At 48.5% G+C, this 18,416-nt stretch overlaps 1 protein-coding gene across 2 annotated transcripts in view; it reads right to left on the bottom strand.

The window, feature by feature from the left end:
* ANK1 (ankyrin 1) overlaps window positions 1-18,416 on the bottom strand; it is a 243,957-nt gene that overhangs the window by 103,996 nt on the left and 121,545 nt on the right. For both annotated transcript variants that reach the window (XM_010371812.2, XM_010371821.2), the window contains exon 2: window positions 1,920-2,021. In XM_010371812.2, coding sequence (XP_010370114.2) covers window positions 1,920-2,021 — 102 coding nt within the window. The remainder of the gene's footprint in view (window positions 1-1,919; window positions 2,022-18,416) is intronic.

Raw genomic sequence — 18,416 nt, 5'->3', positions numbered from 1 at the left:
GTACTTTGCATTTTATTTATCTATTTATTTACTTATTTATTATTATTATTATTATTATTTTTGAGACAGAGTTTCACTCTGTTGCCCAGGCTGGAATGCAGTGGCACGATCTCAGCTCACTGCAATCTCCACCTCCTGGGTTCCAGCAATTCTTCTGTCTCAGCCTCCCAAGTAGCTGGGACTATAGGCGTGCACCACCATGCCTGGCTAATTTTAGTATTTTTAGTAGAGACAGGGCTTCACCATATTGGCCAGGCTAGTCTTGAACTCTTGACCTTGTGATCTGCCCACCTCAGCCTCCCTAAGTGCTGGGATTACAGGTGTGAGCCATCATGCCCAGTCTATTTTATTTTATTTTTGAGATGGAGTCTCGCTCTGTCACCCAGGCTGGAGTACAATGGCATGATCTGGGCTCACTGCAACCTCCGCCTCCTGGGTTCAAGCAATTCTCCTGTCTCAGCCTCCCAAGTAGCTGGGAGCACGCACCACCATGCCCAGCTAATTTTTGTATTTTTAATAGAGACGGGGTTTCTCCATGTTGGCCAGGCTGGTCTCAAACTCCTGACCTCAGGTGATCCGCCTGCCTCAGCCTCCCAGAGTGCTGGGATTACAGACGTGAGCCACTGCACCGGACAGTATTTTGCATTTTAAACAGGGGCAGGAAGGGTAGGGAAACTGTAGATGAGGGGGTAGGACAGGGGCACGTGGCCCATGGAAAACAACCTACATTCAGAAAATCTGGCCCTGCTAGCTTGGAAAAGTCACACAAGCCACTGAAGTACAGAGGAACCATGAAGACATTACGCTGAATAAAAGAAGTCAGTCACAAAAGTACAAATATAGCAGGATTCTGCTTCTGTGAGGTCCCTATAGTAACTCATAGAGACTGGAAGTTGAAGGGTGGTCACCAGGGGCTGGGGAGTAGTCGGAAATGAAGCGTAAGTGTTTAAAGAGTACAGAGTTTCAGTTTTGCAACATGAAAAGAGTTCTGGAGATGGATGATGGTTACAGGATAATATGAATGGACTTAATCCCATTGAACCGTATGCTGAAAAATGGTTAAGACAGGAAATTCTATGCTGTATATTTTACCACAATTAAGAACACATTTTTAATGGCTCAGATGGTTTAAAAAAGTTCGCAATGGGTAAGTGTATTCTAAATTAGAAACAATTAGCATGTGTAACTAAACAACTTAATTGGCAGGCAAATATCTACAAACAAACAAAACCTGTCACCAATCCACAAGCCCAAACCGCACACCTGTTCCCTTCCTGGAGGGTTATTTCCTCTCTATTCAGTCAGTTCCTGGATCTTTGGCTCCAAGCCTGAGTCTCTGCCCTCCAACCCAACCCAAACACATTTTGTTTCCTGGCCAGCCCCTCCTGAAGCTAAGGCTCAGCTATGTCACTCAGGAGCCCTGGAGTGCCAGCCTCTGTGCCAGCCCCACCATCCTCAACCCGAGCTCACCCGCCTTTGTCAGCACCTGACCAAAGCAGGGCCTCATTCCCCGACTTTCTTCTCAGGCTAGCCGAGAACCCACACAGACTGCCAGTGGACAAAGGAGACACAACTGCTACTGACACAGTATCTTTCAAAGGCTCTTCCTCCTGCCCCAATTCAAAGGCCATATATTCTAAGACAACAGCAGGGACTGACTGGAACTTCTAAGTGAGGAGACCACAGGGGATCTATGTGGGCCTCGCCCACACTATGCAGGCATCAGCCCTTCTCTGTGGGGCCCTGGGCCACGGCAGAAGTGGAAACAGCAAGGTTAGGGCCTTCGGCAGGCAGAAGCCATGGGGGAGTTTTGAGGCCACTGGGAAAAGGTTAATAGAGGCAGTTTCAAAGCTCTCAGGAAATGGCATCAGGCAAGAGCTACTCTTCAGAGACAACAGGCCTGCCTCCATCCCACTTACCTGGTTACAGGTGTTAATGTCTACCCCATTCCGCAGGTGATCCAAAGCTTTGTCCAAGTTACCTGATCTTGCTGCTCTCAGAAAGCTGGTAGCAGCATCGGCCTGTGAGGAAAAACAACAGGCATTGAGTGTCCTGGGTATATTAATGACTTCTCCGCCCCATCCAAGCCCCAGGCCCCTGCAGCAGCCCCTGCATCCTCTGTTGTGGCACCCTGGTACCCACAGTGACACCAGGTGTGCACAGGAGACCTAGAGCCCCTGGTTGGACTGTTCTTGGGGTTAACTGCCTTCACACCCAGGCCTCCTTTCCTGTGGTTTTTTGTTTTTGTTTTTTTAAGAGAGTCTTGCTCTGTCACCCAGGCTGCTGGAGTGCAGTGGCACAAGCACAGTTCGCTGCAGCCTTGAATTCCTGGGCTCGAGAGATCCTCCCAAGTAGCTGAGACTACAGGTGTGCACCACCATGCCCAATTATTTTTTTTAAACTTTTTTATAGAGACAGGGCATCACTATGTTGCTCAGGCTGGTCTCAAACTCCTGAGCTCAAGCGATCCTTCCACCTTGGTCTCCCAAAGTGTTGGGATTACAGGCCTGAGCCACTGTGCCTGGTCCCCTTTCGGTATTTTTATAAGCAAACGTTCTTGGCTTGGACTCAGGAAGAATCAGCCTTTGAGAGGGAGCCCATTCCAATGGCAAGAGCACAGCATAGCCTGGTGTCTCCTTGCTCTGAGGTTTCAGGGGCTCCACGGTCTTGCTGAAGAGTTTGCAATATCACAGAGGTCCCTGGCCCCAAGAGTCATGAATGCAGGCACCAAAGGAACCAAGCCTGGGCTCTTTGGAACTGTTTTGTGTTTTTGCTTTTATTTGCCTGTTTTTCCTCTTTAGAGATGGGGTCTCACTATGTTTCCCAGGCTGGTCTCGAACTCCTGGGCTCAAGCAATCCTCCTGTCCCGGCCTCTGAAAGTGCTGGGATTACAGGCATGAGCTACCATGCCCGGTCCTGTGTTTTTGTTTTTTAAGTAAACAGCACATAGCACTTACTATGTGTTAAGAACCATTATTAGCACTTTACATATACAGTCAAACCCATTTATTCAACCAACCGTGGATGGAAAATTTGCAGGAAAAGAAAATAAAAATAACGATACTAAGATAAAAAGGAATACTAACAGAAGGCCGGGTGTGGTGGCTCACGCCTGTAATGCCAGCACTTTGGGAGGCCGAAGCAGATGGATCATGAGGTCAAGAGACCAAGACAATTCTGGCCACCATGGTGAAACCCCATCTCTACTAAAAACACAAAAATTAGCTGGGCGTGGTGAAGTGCGCCTGTAGTCCCAGCTACTCAGGAGGCTGAGGCAGGAGAATCACTTGAACCCAGGAGGCGGAGGTTGCAGTGAGCCAAGATCGCACCACTGCACTCCAGCCTGGTGACAAAGCAAGACTCCGTCTCAAAAACAAAAAAAAAAAGTAATACAGAAAAGCAATGCTGTACAACAATTATTTACAAAACACTTACAATAGGTATTATAAGTAATCTAGAGATGATTTAAAGTATATATGAGGATGTGGGTAGGTTATATGCAAACACGTTATCATTTTATATGAGGAACTTGAGGAATCTGTGGATTTTGGTATCTGCAGTGGGTTCTGGAACAAATCTCCCACGGATACCAAAGGATGACAATAATATATATTCACACACATGCACACGCACAGATATGCATTTTATATTAATTTTAAATACCCAAGAAGTAAGTAGGACTGCAGAGTCCCATTTTACAGATGAGTGGGCTGAGGCACAGAGAGCAGAAGTGCCTTGTGCAGCATCCCACAGCAGGGAGGAGGCACAGCCGGGACTCAGATGCAGGTAGTGTGACTCCGAAATTCATGAGTTGAACCTCCCAGCTCTGCAGCCAGCTTGGTCTCAGCTTTAACTCCGGGTGCCCCCCACCAGATTTACTGAATGAGAGTGAAGGCTTTCTGTTCCTTAGCTGGTGCTACGTCACCCACCCCATGCAGCTCAGACCCTGCCCCCAGGAACATCTGTTTGCTTTAAAGATGAGTGACAGCCAGAGAGGGTGAGACCTGAGGACAGTAAAATAAAGTTTACCAATTGATATGGTTTGGCTGTGTTCCCACCCAAATCTCATCTTGAATTGTAGCTCCCATATTTCCCACATGTCCTGGGAGGGACCTGGTGGGAGGTACTTGAATCATAGGGGCTGGTTTTTCCCATGCTGTTCTCATGATAGTGAATAAGTCTCATGAGATCTAATGGTTTTATAAAGAAGAGATCCCCTGCACATACTTTCTTGCCTGCTGCCATGTAAGACATGCCTTTGCTCTTCCTTCATCTTCTGCCATGATTGTGAGGCCTCCCCAGCCATGTTGAACTATCAGTCCATTAAACCTCTTTCCTTTATAAATTACCCAGTCTCGGGTACATCTTTATTAGCAGTGTGAGAACAGGCTAATACACTCACAAAGACAAATGTAATGATTAAAGTCCAGTCCTCAGGCATTGGAGCTGGTGGCCTAGACTCAGAGCCACTCCACTGGGTCTAGCTGAGTGCCTTCGGGTACTTAGACATCCTCGGCTTCTATTTCCTTATCTGTAAGCTGGGGAGAGTAAAGCCTTTCTTGTCCCCTTTTCATGATGCTTAAAGGAAATAAATAGTGCTTGGCGCATAGTTGCATACAAGGCTGAGTTGAAGGGGTGAGAGTGGTCATATGACAAGCCACAAATGGGAGAAGCATGTGACGCCATTCCCACAGAAGACCCACAGTGGCTTCCTCTCCACCCAGGCACTTTGTCTCCTTCCTCTACGTGCCCTCCTTAAAAAAAAAAAAAAAAAAGCATGCTGCAGTGGGCTGAATGGTGTCCCCCAAAAGATACATCCACACTCTCATCCCTGGAACCTGTGAAGGTGACCTTATTTGAAAAACAAGTCTTTGTAGATGTAATTAAGTCATGGATCTTGAGATGAGATCATCCTAGATTACCTTGGCTGGCCCTAAATTCAACAACAAATGTCCTTATAAAAGACAGAAAAGGAGAAGACACACACGCACACACATACACATGCACACACACAGACATGCATGCACATATATGTGCGTGCACACATGCACACACACAGATGCACGTGCACACACAGATGCAGACACACACACAGAGATTCGCACACATACAAATGCATGCACACACATGCATACCAAGAGATACACACACATGCACAGACATGCACACACATGCACACATACATGCACACACAGAGACCCATGTGCACACACACACACATGTGTGGACATACACATATACACATGTGCACACACACGTATGCACACACACAGAGGTGAAGCTATGTGAAGACAGAGCCAGAGACTGGAGTGACTTTAGCCACGCACAAGGAAGCAAGGAACCTCTGGGAGGTGGAGGCTCATGGAAGAGGACCCTGAAGCCCTGGAGGGAGTGTGACCCTGTGGAGGCCTTGATTTAGACCTCCAGCCTCCAGACGTTGAGAGAACACATCTCCGTAGTGTTAAGCCACTAAATGTGTGGTGATTTGTTACAGCAGCCACGGGAAACTCATGCACACACTAGTGATGACCACCCTTGAACACCCTCAAACACGGAAGACTCCAAATCTACAGCCAAAGACCAAATAGAACTCTCATCCTCCTCCCCAAAGCAGCGCTTCACATCTTCACCATTGAAACAGGGAGTCCCCAGGGTGTCAGCAGTAGGGCTCTCCAGCCTTTCAGACAGGGGTCCTCCCTCCACATTCAGGTGCTGCCCCACACCACCCGCCAACCCCGCCCACAACCCCAGGCCTGCAGAAGTACCACTTCCTCCCTCTGCCTCCCAGCCAACCTCCTCCATCCCTGCCTCACTGGTCTTCCCCAAATCCTGACTTCCTGCCAGCCCTTCCCAACCTCAGGTCCCACATGGGCCCTCCATGATGTAAGCTCAAGTTCAAGTACAAGCCCTGTGGCTGCCTGCTCATAAAGCACACTCATCTCGTTGTCCCCATGGCGGCAGGAGCCCCTTCTCACCTCCCTTGTCCTCTGTGACATTCCCATGCTCTGTCTACCTCCTGGCCTGCACGTTCCTCCTCCCTGGGCCCTGAAGCTCTGTCTCCCTCTGGTTTGCTAATTCCAATCCTTCTTCTGTTCAAGGCCCCGATGGTGGCTACTTCCTGCGTGAATGACACTATGCTTAGACACTCAGTATTTGCCATCTTTAAATCTAGAAACCACAAAATAGGAGCTTGGTTTTTTTTTTAAATGCACTTAAAATATCTCTTTCTCTAGCTATTTAATTCAGGCAAGTCTTGTCTCCCCAGCCAAACTGTTTGCTTCATGGGGCAGGGACCAAGTCTTCTATCTCTTTTGAATCCTCCAGAGCATTAAGTGTCTGCTAGGGCGAGGCCTCCCTTGACCTAAAGCACATGGCATTCACATCTAGGTTCCTCAGCAAGGCATCTGTGGGGCAGGAAATATTTCAGAAATGAAGATCAAACTGTTGGCTCTCCAGGCACGAGCTGGGTTTCCAGAGAAAACCCAGTCAAGGTTTAGTCTCTCAGATAAATGTCTATTTATGCCTGCTGATTCAGAAAGTCTGTCTAGATTCAATTACTAGAAAAACACTATATTATTCCCCAAGAATAAAAGTGTTAAAGAGACATTTCTCCCACCAATTAACTACCGTTTATGGCACAATAATAGGATTCAGGCTGAAAACCTGAGAATGGGTGGATAAAAATAGACGCAATATCCACTAATGACACTGTTTGACTGTTCAAAGCACTGAATCCAGGAAGTAAAGAAGAATATTTATGACAAACTGGCTGGGCGCGGTGGTTCCTGTAGTATCAGCACTTTGGGAGGCTGAGGCGGGTGGATCACTTGAGGCCAGGAGTTAAGAGACCAGCCTGGTCAACATGGTGAAACCCAATCTCTACTAAAAATACAAAAAGTAGCCAGGCGTGGTGGTGCGTGCCTGTAATCCCAGCTACTTGGGAGGGTGAGGCAGGAGAATCACTTGGACCTGGGAGACAGAGTTTGCAGTGAGCTGAGATTGTGGCACTGCACTCCAGCCGGGCAACAGAGTGAGACTCTGTCTCAAAAAAAAAAAAAAAAAAAAAAAGTTTATGACAGACAAGCACATACATAGAGGGTAAGGGAAGCCCCATCTGGACTTGACTGAGGAAGGCTAAACCGTTTCTGTCATTGCCATAATAGAATACTAAAATTATAATACCAACCATTGGGTCAAATGTATTACCAGCATTATATCTTTTAATTCTCATTACAACCTGTGGGTAGGTATAATTATTATCCCCATTTTAGAAGTGATGAAACTGAGATTTGGAGAGGTTAATAACTTGCCCAAGTTCTGTAGATAAACACTTGGGGTGATTCAATCCAGGGGTACCCCACTGAAGTCTATGCCTTTCCACTGCCCTTGACCCCAAGGGTGTTCTCAGCAATTTCAAGCCTGAAGGTGTCCAGGCAGCCCTGACAGGCAGGCGGCTGGGCAGGCCTGCATGCCCATGCCAATTAAACAGTTAATCCACGGCAGAGGAAAAATGCTGGGAGGTCCCACTAGGTCTGGGCTCTATCCCTGAGCACTCTATTCAGACCAAGACAGGTCTCTAGAAAGGAACCATCTAGTTCCAGCCCTTCTTGTCACTGATGATAAAATTGAGGCCTGGGGAAGTAAAGTGACCAGCTAAGGTCACCTAGATAGTTAGCAGTGAAGTGCAACTGCTGAAGCTTGCTTGCTTTCTTTCTTTCTTTCTTTCTTTCTTTCTTTCTTTCTTTCTTTCTTTCTTTCTTCTTTCTTTCTTTTTCTCTTTCTCTTTCTCTTTCTCTTTCTCTTTCTCTTTCTCTTTCTCTTTCTCTCTTTCTTTCTTTCTTTCTTTCTTTCTTTCTTTCTTTCTTTCTTTCTTTCTTTCTTTCTTTTTTTTTGGTCTTCTACAGACGTAGAGTAGTCAGGACTCAGCAGGATCCTCAGGGCATCTGGGAGGTGAACTACAGATAATGATGCCATGATGCCACTCCCAGTAGCAACTACACATCACTTAGTTTAATTCTACAGTGTATTTACTGGGGTCCTATTTCAAGACCAATATCCTGCCAGGATAAAGAGAGAACAATAACTCAGAATAGAGGTCCTTGCTCTCTTGATCTGAACAATCAAGTGATTGTGTTATAAAGGGGTCATATGTGCATGCATGCACCCATGGATCCATTCCATGAGTATTCATTGAGAACTTCCTAAGGGCCAGGAAATATTTCAGCTACAGAGCAAATGGCCCTTGTTGGGATGTGACACTCATCTTTACCATCGTGTTCTGCTGAGCCCCTACTGCCCATCTGTCTAGTCCAACTGCTCCAATTCAATGACCTGTCCTGGGTACATCCAACAAATGCAACAGGGCAGGAGAAGTGTCCAATGAATCCAATGTGTTCCATTCAAAATATTTACCTGAGTGCATACTGACCTGAAAAACAACAGCAACAAAATACAAACCTGACCAAGGCTCATCCATTCCCAGATTGGGAGGCCAGGAGGCCTGCTCATCCTATACAGAAAACTAACCCGCCGTGTCCACAAACCCCGGTCACCAATGAGGCACTGGCACCTCTGCTGTGCACCCCACCAAAGCTGTCTTCTGGTGTCTCTTCCCCTCCTCGTCTCCAGCTTCATTTTAATTTAATTCTACCTGTGTGAGTGTTCGGGGATCTGCACACAGCAGACATTCTGCTGTGCCTGCATCCCTGCTGCCTAATCAATGTGATGTCCCTGAACTTCCTTTCAAAACAAAACAAGTTTACTTCCACAAAGCTCTCCCTAGGTTTTAAACATGCCACATAAATTGATTCACTCCCTCCTCAGAATACTGTCACAAGGCAGGTGTTTTGTTATCGCCTCTTTACAGATGAAGTGACCAAGTCACAGAAAAGTAACTTGTCCAAAGTCACACAGCTAATATGTAGTGTGGCCAAGATTTGAGTCTACGTAGCATCTTCTTAACTATTGTGCTATACTGCTTCCTAGGCCAATCATTTCCCTTCCTTCCTTTCTTTCCTTCTTTCCTTCCTTCCTTCCCTCCTTCCCTCCTTCCTTCCTTCTCTTTTTCTTTCTCTTTCTCTCTTTCTTTCTCTCTCTCTTTCTTTCTTCTTTCTCTCTCTTTCTTTCTTTCTTCTTTCTCTCTCTTTCTTTCTCCTTTCTCTTTTTTTCTTTCTCTCTCTTTCTTTCTTTTTCTTTCTTTCTCTCCTTCCTTCCTTTCTTCTTTCTTTTCTTTCTTTCTTTCTTTCTTTCTTTCTTTCTTTCTTTCTTTCTTTCTTTCTCTTTCTTTTCTTTCTTTCTCTCTCTCTCTCTCTCTCTCTCTCTTTCTTTCTTTCCTTCTTTCTTTCAAGACAGGGTCTCCCTCTTTCTTCCAGAGTGGTCCCCCAGTGGTGCAATTATAGCTCACTGCAGCCTCAAAGTCCTGGGCTCAAGAGATCCTCCTGCCTCAACACCCCCTTCCCCCGAATAGCTGGAACTACAGGCGTGCACCACCACACCTGGCTAATTTCTTTATTTTTTCTAGAGATAAGGTCTCCCTATGTTGCCCAGGCTGGTCTTGAACTCCTGGCCTCAAGCAATCTTCCCACCTCAGCCTCCCAAAATGTTGGGATTACAAGTATGCACCACTGTGCTGACCTAGTCATTTTTTAGTGCTCATAAGGGTCCTCTCCAGTTCAGCTCTGGCTGGAGAAAGCCTTCTGCCTGGGTTTGGAGGCTGTGCCCATGTCAGGAGGAAGGGAATGGAAGAGAAGGAAGGGAACAGAATTCTTCCTAGGAATTAAGTTATCATCAGGCCTGCTCTGAAAGGGTGGTGAATCCTGGTTACCTGAGACACCCAGACTATTATTAAACTTGCACTTCCTGAGCAGATACTAATATAGCAATACATGGTGAGCGAGGGGGCTCCAGTATCCTGGGAGGGAGGGGCCGGAAACACACTGCAGAATGTCAACATGTTGTCACCCATGAGCAAGGGACGTTCGGAAACACGGGCAGGCAGACCCAGGTGAGAGAACCCCAGGGCCTCTTCACACCTTCTCTGGGGGTTGGGGTGGCCTAAGTTTTCCCTAGAACAAATCAGACTGACCTTCTCAAGATCTGTAGTACAAAATTCCTATCTAGAAAGGCGAATGGAAACTGAGCTAATATCAATTACTCTAAACAGTGATAAGGCAATACCATTTTCCCAAGGGGTCTTGTTGGAGCAAAATGCAGTTTCTTTAACACAGCCACTATCAGAGCTCTCAGGAAGAGATTCCAGGTCCTTTCCTGGGGGACCTGCAGCCCAGCCAGAAGACAGGCAGCAGCCCTGATGTGGAGCTGTCTGCTTGTGCGTGGGGGATCAGAGAGCTGCACTGGGGTATGAGGAAAGACAGCTGTCCCCAGCCAGCATACCCAGGTGGCCCTGCCTCTACTCCCTTGACGATGGAGAAACAGAGGTGAACAGTGGGCCCTAGTAAGTGTGTGTTTTATTATGTGTCTTTCCTTTTGCCTTCCAGAAAGGTGTGCTGTTACAGCTTTACAAACTGTCTCCAGACTCCCCAGTCTGACTATCATTGGCAAAAATAAAATGAACAAGTCAAAGGTGTCATTGAGGAAACAAGACGCCTGAGCGGGAGTGCTGGGCTCCCTCTTAATCTCTCAACCCGAACTCGGGACCTTGGGAAAATCCCTGGGGTTCCCTGTGCTGTCTGCACCCCTCCCTGGAGGCTGGGCAGGGTGGGCTGGGATGTCGCCAGGGAAGACCTGGCTGGGATGCGCTGCTTGGCCTCTTGATGCTGTGCTCATCCAACACCCCAAAACTCCATTTCCCCACTGCTAAAATGGGATCCTGCCAGGGAGCTGCGAGGATCGAAGGGGACAGCGGCGAAGAGCTCCAGGCTTGCCAGGGCGCCCAACAGGTCTGCCTTCCTCTGCCCCATTCATTTCCTGATACCGGGGGGCCTCCGGGCGCCTCACGTTTCTAAGTTTTAGGGGCCAGACGTGCCGCAGGCCAGGGGCCCGCCCAGCCCAAGGCCGTGCATCTCCCACCCTCTGCTGAATCTACGTGGCCAGGCTCTCCCCCTGGGGTGAGGGGACTCGGCCTCGGCCAGGGCCCGGCCCCCCTCGGGGCACTCCGGCAGCGGCTCCACGCTCCCGCCCGTGCGCCTCTCCCGGGCCGGCCACAGGTCCCGCTGCCTCCCAGCCCTGGCTCCAGCCCCTCCGCAGCCGCAGCCTTCAGGCCAGAGGAATTTTCCTCTGGATCCTGCTAGAAGCCTCGGCAGCAGAAGGGCAGCCCCGGCGCGCGAGCCCGCACCCGCCCGGGAAAGTTGGCGCCAGGGAGCCAGGCACGGAGCCACAGCCCGCAGGACGGACGCAGAGCCCCAGCCTCGGCCCGGTCCCCGCGCCCCGGCCCCGGACCGGCCACCGCGACAGCTCGTGCACTCACCGCAGGGTCTGGCCCGGACCTGCCCTGTCGCGCTGCCATCGTCCGGCGCCCGCGCTGAAATCCGAGCCCGGCTCCCGCTCCCCCTCCCGGTTATCTGCTGGGCGGCGCGGGGAGCGCCAGCAAGTTACGCGGCATCTGGCTAAAAATACAGGCGCCCTCCGCTTGCCCCGGCCCTGCCCCGGCCCTGCGCTCTCCCGCCCGCCAGCCCGCCGCTAATGGGATCTCTTCATTTTCTCTCCATGATTATGTCAGATGGGAAAGTTAATGCTAAGCGCTCTCCAGAGAGCAGGCACCTGCTGCCAAGCCCTGCGGAGGGGTTGCGCGCGGTGGCGCGGGCGGGGGTGCAGTCCCAGTGCAGGTGCCGGCAGGCGGGCGTGGGGCGGGCGTGGGGCGGGCGTCCTGCCCCTGCGGAGGGGAGGCACACACGTCCAATGGAGGTGAGGAACTCCAAGCTGCATGGCCTCCCGCCCTGCCTCCCGCCGCCCCGAATGCCCCGGTAAATGGGCCTCGGAGCCTGCCGAGACGCGGCCGGGGTGAGCTCAGCAAACTCTATTTATGCCCCATAACCGATTTGCATGTTTTGAGTTCTTCCATCGTGTCCTGAGATACCAGTTAATCAGCCTATTCCAGATTCTGCCTGAGAGCCGCCACGCGAGACGCAGCTGGGTTGCAGGAGAGCAGAGCTGTCACTCCCCGCTGCCTCCCGCACTGCTCTGACGCTGGCGGTTAACTAGCGTCACCCGAGGCTGTGTCCGTGCAGTAAGCAACCAGTGTTCTGTCCTGGGACCACCATCACCTTTTCATGCAGTCATTTCAGGGGCAGATGGCAAAACCCATGTCTGGGGTTTTGGAGAAGACTTGGGGTGACATCATCAAGAGTAGGCTCAATTCAGAGGGATGAGGGAACCGTCAGTAAAAGCAGTGTCAGGTAACTGGGCCCCTGGTAATATGGCTTGTTCAGATCATAGGTGTTTTGTATCATGAGTCGGCTTAGTGCTGGCTTCAAGTCACAGTCAAGACACAATACCAAATGCTCTTTTCCTCTCCCACTGTCCCCTGACATTGTACAGTACAGCTGTGCGTTGGTGAGGAACTAGCATGCTCAGCGCCTATTAGCTGATGGACATACTGCATTATTCCACTTAATCCTCACAGCCACCCATAAGGCAGGCAACGCTACTACAGTTGGATAAATGAATAATCTGAGCCCAGGGAGGTAATGGGTCGAGACCAAGGTCACCACTAGTAAATGGTGGGTCCAACTGGTTCGGAGCCAAACTGATCCAAAGCCCTGCCACTAGCAGCACCAGCAAGATTCCTAACAATAGTGTGCTCAGCGCCAGGAACAGATAATGTGGGGGATGATCTTGAAGGATCATAATCCCAGCACTTTAGGAGGCTGAGGCGGGAGGATTGCTTGAGGCCAGGAGTTCAAGACCACCTTGGGCAACATAGCGAGACCCCCTGTCTCCACACACGCACACACACACACACACACACACACACACACAAATTTAAATAGCCAGGCATGGTGGCACATGCCTGTAGTCCTGGCTACTCAGGAGGCTGTGACAGGAGGATTGCCTGAGCCCAGAAGTTGGAGGCTGCAGTGAGCCATGATTGCACCACTGTTCTCCAGCCCAGGTGACAAGAGTGAGACCCTGTCTCTAAAAAAAAAAAAAAAGTTAAAAATTAAAAAAGAAGAAAATACTATGAGAGTGTGTTACAAAGCAAACCAGGTACTCTTCAAAGCCATGCAGCAATCGGCGGGCGTCCCAAGGAAGTAGGATAATCAAAGATCAAGAGAAAAAGCCAGGGTATTGCCAAAAACAGGGACCTGAAGTGTAATAATACTACTCCTCCCCATGGGGGTTAAAAAACTGGTATTTGAAGACGACAATGTGAGAATTCTCCAGGCATAAGACCCTCCACAGCACTGGGGCTGAACTTGAGTATGGGCACCCTCTGGAAGGCAGCAGCCTGTCTGGATGTAAGTCATGCAGCCCCTTCCCCCTCCGGCACACGCTGCTAAAGCCCAGCTCACCCTCCAGGTCTCTTGCCTCACGCCTCTGAAAACCACCTTCCAGATTTGCTAGAATCCTCTACACAGAGAGCTCCAATTAACAAATGATGGTTACTGGAACATCCCTGATCACAGCCCGGTGGAATATCTCAAGAGATTCTAATGCACTGTTCCAACATTAATATTTAGAGAGAGAGAGAAAATTCCCTGCTCAAATGAATAAATCATGTATACGATACTTTCAAAAACACGAATGCAATTGACTTTCACAATGAACTGAAAGAGATACTATTTTTTTAGCAACTATTTCTATTTGAGGATTAATTGACTCACTATGACTTGCACATTTAAAATGTACAATTTACTAAGTTTTGGCATATGTATATTCCTGAAACCAGGGCCACATAAGATAATGGGCATAATCACCTCCAAAAGTTTCCTCATGTCCCTTGTTATTCCCTGCCTCCTGCCAGCCAGTCCACATCCTTTTCAAGACTTGGTATGGTCTGTCTTAATTCAGACATCCTAATAGATGCACCACATGGCGAATTAAAAAAAAAAAAAATTTGTAGAGAAGGGGTCTGTTGCATTTCCCCAACAACTGATAATATCAAACACCTTTTTCGGGTACTTATCTGCCATCTATATATCTTCTTATTTTTTCTTTTTCTTTTCTTTCTGTACTTATTTTTTTTTTTTTGAGACAGAGTTTTGCTCCTGTTGCCCAGGTTGGAGTGTAATGGCAAGATCTCGGCTCACTGCAAACTCCGCCTCCCAGGTTCAAGAGATTCTCCTGCCTCAGACTCCTGAGTAGCTGGGATTGCAGGCATGCGCCAACATGCCCAGCTAATTTTGTATTTTTTTAGTAGAGATGGGGTTTCTCCATGTTGTTCAGGCCGGTCTTGAACTCCTGACCTCAGGTGATCTGCCTGCCTAGGCCTCCCAGAGTGTTGGAATTACGGGGGCGTGAGCCACCACGCCCAGCCTATATATCTTCTTTGGTGATACATCTGTTCAAATCTTTTGTCTATTTTTTAATTGGAAAGTTGGTTTTCTTACTAAGTTTTCAGAGTTCTATCTATACAGAATATCTGTCTTAAAGGTGAGATAAACAGATCTTACAAGTAAAATATTCAAAGCTCAGTAGCAAAACATTTCCAGTCGCATTTTGGTACTCAGTTCTTATAATTCTTAAGCTGTGTCTTTCTTCATATTATGCAATACTGTGGGTTATATATAATCACAAAGAAAAAGATGTGATGGTCATAATGGACCAGAAGCTGAATACAACCCACAGCACTCTGAGTGTAATGGGAAAGATGGTGAGGTATTATCAGAGGACTTAAGTTCTCAGAACTGCCAAGAATTCTTGACATTAGTCATGACCTCCTTAGGGTTGAGGCTTTGAAACTTAGACAGGCGATGAGTCAGGCAAGGCCCAAGAGGAGGAGAAAGGACACAACTACAAACATGTTGCTCAGTGAGGCCTGAGGTTAAAGGAGTTGAGATGATAAAGCCAAGGGAGAGAGCCCTTGAAACATAAATTCCAGCACTGCAGCCTGAAATGCCACAGTGGAGCTAATTATATGGTACCAATTCCTAGGTGTGGTCCCTGCCACTGGGACTGAATTCTAAATATCTCCCAGGCAGAAACAGCTTGGTTCTCATATTCCAAATTCCCAGTCCCTCTCCCTTGCTTTCCCCACCTACTCCTCTATGTGACTGGCACAGTGCTGGGCAGTGCTAAACACAGTGATTACTGACTGGTGTTAGAAGAATGATGTCCCCACCACTTCCATGAGTCATAAAGAAACTGTAAGTCTTGGGATTCAGTTGCTATGGAAAAGATTTAGATTCCACAGAAAGAACTTTCCAGCTATAAGAGATATGTGACTTGATAGAACTCATTAGTCAGAAAGGGGTTAATCTTTGCAGGAGATCCTTCAGGATGGCAGGAAAAAAAAAAAATAACCTCAACATTTGATCTGGCATATAGACCACTCAGTAAGCTGTATGACTTGAAAGGGTCTTTTTGGGTTCTAGGGATTCAGAAAGCTAAACTATTGTTCTTTTCCCCATAACTGACTGTCCCCTCAACCTTCCCTCACAACCACACCCTTAGACCACAAATAATTATCCTGCTTCTCCATCTCCATTTTGTTCATACTTCAAGGCTGCACATTTTAATGTAGGCATTTAGTGTGCTAAGATCTGCCGGTGAGATCAAAACAAACCACCAGAAAGGAATTGATGGGCTGAAGAAAAGGCTAAAGACTCTTGGCAGACATAGACCACTGTTCTAGCCTGTAGCTTCATGGAGTCTTCAGGCTTTTCCCATCTTGCTAAATATTTTACTGACTGTCTCCTTGCAGGTCTCTCTGCGGACAAGCATAATGAAACGCTGGAGGCCTCGCCTTTGGGGTTCTGTCCTCTGGGCCACATGCAGCTATGCCAAGTGGGGATGATGTGAGAGAGAAGAAAGGGAAGAAATAGACTGTGCAGCACTTAAATCCCCAGCTTGCTCCTGGCTTGATGTGGTAGGCTGTTCTCGGTGTAGACAGGGACTCTGGGACACTTGACGGGCTGCTGCTGCTGTCAGTTCCTGCAGGGATTTCATGAGCCGGAAGAACACAAGCCTGCAGCAAAGAATCCCATGCGAGTGGGATTCTTAGGCGACTCTGCCTCCCCAGGATGATTTGGGAGAACAGGTCCAGGCTGCTTCAAATGGTGGCCAGTCGGAGACTTGAGGTGGCTGCTCTCTACAGGGACATCAGAGCTGAGATCAGGGCAGCCCCAGGATTCGAGAGAAGGGCGTCCTGGCAGCTCAGGCCCTGTAGCAATGACCATCCCGCTTAACCCTCCTATTCAATCAACTCAAACCCAGAACTCAATAGCAACAACACTATTTGCTTTCTGGACAGCCTCTTAAGAGACTCTAAATCAGTAGAGCTGTGCAGCTTTTGATAAAGGAAATAACTTTTCTGAGCGTTGATTTCTACATCAGTAAAATGAAAATAGCTTCACCCATCTCTCCAATATTGGGGGATAATGTAAAATGCCGACCACCATTTCCGGCACACGATAAGTGTTCCATCAATGACAGCTGACCCTCTTTTTTCCTCCTCCCCTCCATTTCTTCTCAACTAAAGCTTTTGTCAAAGGTTAACATCTCCCCCAGAGGTGTGGGGTGTCACTGATATCACCTCAACACTGGAAAATCGAGGCCTCATCACTGATTACCCAGGGTCAAACACCCATGGCCGAAATCAGGACCCCAAGAAATCTCAAAGCTCTGCCCTGCACCCAGACCTCTTGGGCTTACAATGCACCCTTTTCAATGCCCATATTCTCTGCAGCAAAGAAACAATGTGTGGACTCAGTTGTGCCCCCATGCTCCCTGTCCGCAGCTGCCCTTGCAGTGTCCTGCCGCTGGCTGTGGCCCGCTGACCCGTTCAGCTCTCCTTCTGACCCTCCTTCCGTCTGTTCCATCCCCACCCACCCAAGGAGCCACCCCTGTTCCTAGAGACTCTGGGCACCACCGATAAGGGTGGGTACCAGGAACTCCACCCTTTACTGAGAAAGGCAGGCTGGTTTATCGCCACTCAGACCCAGCCAGCGACCACCCTGGGGAGTGTGTCAGCCACCAGGAGCATCGCTGTCAGGGAAATGTTATTAACTAGGAAGGAACTTTACAGACTGTTCCACACAAATGTCACATTGAATTGAATCAGAAATCCAACCTGACCCCCTCCAAACCTGGTCATTCCTTCTTAACCTTGATGGCAGTGACAGAAGAAAGGGAGAGGGGAATGGAGTCTTGGTTGTTTTTCTATTTAACTTTGTGTGGGGAGTGCCCAGTGGTCAATTAAGGTACCCTGGGCACCCAGCCTGGCTGGAGTAAGGGATGGCAAGTGCGGGGGTCTATTTAGGGAGGTGATCAGAGCCCAGATCAGGCCCCACAGAGTTGGCACCGATCTCCATCATGTTCTTTTTAAGAGGGTTGGCAGCCCTAGAGTCTATTTTTAAACCCATGAGAAAGGTGCTGTGTGGATTCCAAAAAGGGCCAACATTAAACCCGAGATCCCTGGAGGAGGGAGGGAAGCGGGGAGGCACAGCTGAACCTAAGATTTTCTCTTCACACACACAGGGGTTCCCCTTATTCCTGGGATCAGATATTGACAGTCCTTCCAAAGGGATCTCTTGGGTTACAGGCCCACTCTTTGGCACGGCTTTGGTGGAATTTGACTCCTAATGAGCTCGTGAGTTGGAAAAGGGTTTGCACACTAGGTCTATTTTTCAGAATTGAGATTTTTTTTAAACCCCCTACCCCCAGTGTGAAAAAATCCATGTGCTTTTTATATATCTGGCATCTCCCCCTTCTTCCTATTTTCAAATCATATGCTCTGGAACCCCGGCTCCTTCCTGCATGCACTGCAGAGCCCACAGCCAAGAATTTACAACAGAAAGACCCCAAAAGTCTAAGTTTCCCATGGCCATAGTGCCCAGCGCCCCAGAAACCCAGTCACGGTGCTGGAGGAGGATGGGGAGTGGACCCAAGTGGCAAGCCTGCGGGAGACAGGATTATTTTACCAATAGTGAGAAATAAACAGGCATCCAAACGCCACTGTTTCCCATCAAATAACCAGATGAAGCGAACAGAATGTTTTATGTACAATAACAAATTTCAGCTCCAGTATCTGTGTCTCTTTTTGGATAAGAAATAGAACCAGAATTCCTAAAGAACAAAATGCCTTGAGATTAAGCAAATGCTTCTGCTGAACAGTTCTGGGACCACCAAGGACTCCCTGGGCAGGGAAGTAGGAGATGAGGTCTCTTCTCATCTCCGCCCAACTCAGAATCCCCAAGTCTAGCACAGAAGCAGCACTCAATACATGTTTCCTGAGCGGAACACGATGCAGTTATGTGCCCCATGTCAACCAGATAGGAGCTCCCGTCAGGCATGCTCAA

The sequence above is a fragment of the Rhinopithecus roxellana genome, chromosome 9 (genome assembly GCF_007565055.1).
Source record: "Rhinopithecus roxellana isolate Shanxi Qingling chromosome 9, ASM756505v1, whole genome shotgun sequence".
Classification (NCBI taxonomy): domain Eukaryota; kingdom Metazoa; phylum Chordata; class Mammalia; order Primates; family Cercopithecidae; genus Rhinopithecus; species Rhinopithecus roxellana.
The sequence above is the reverse complement of the archived record's forward strand: the minus strand, read 5'-3'. Positions and strand labels throughout refer to the sequence as shown.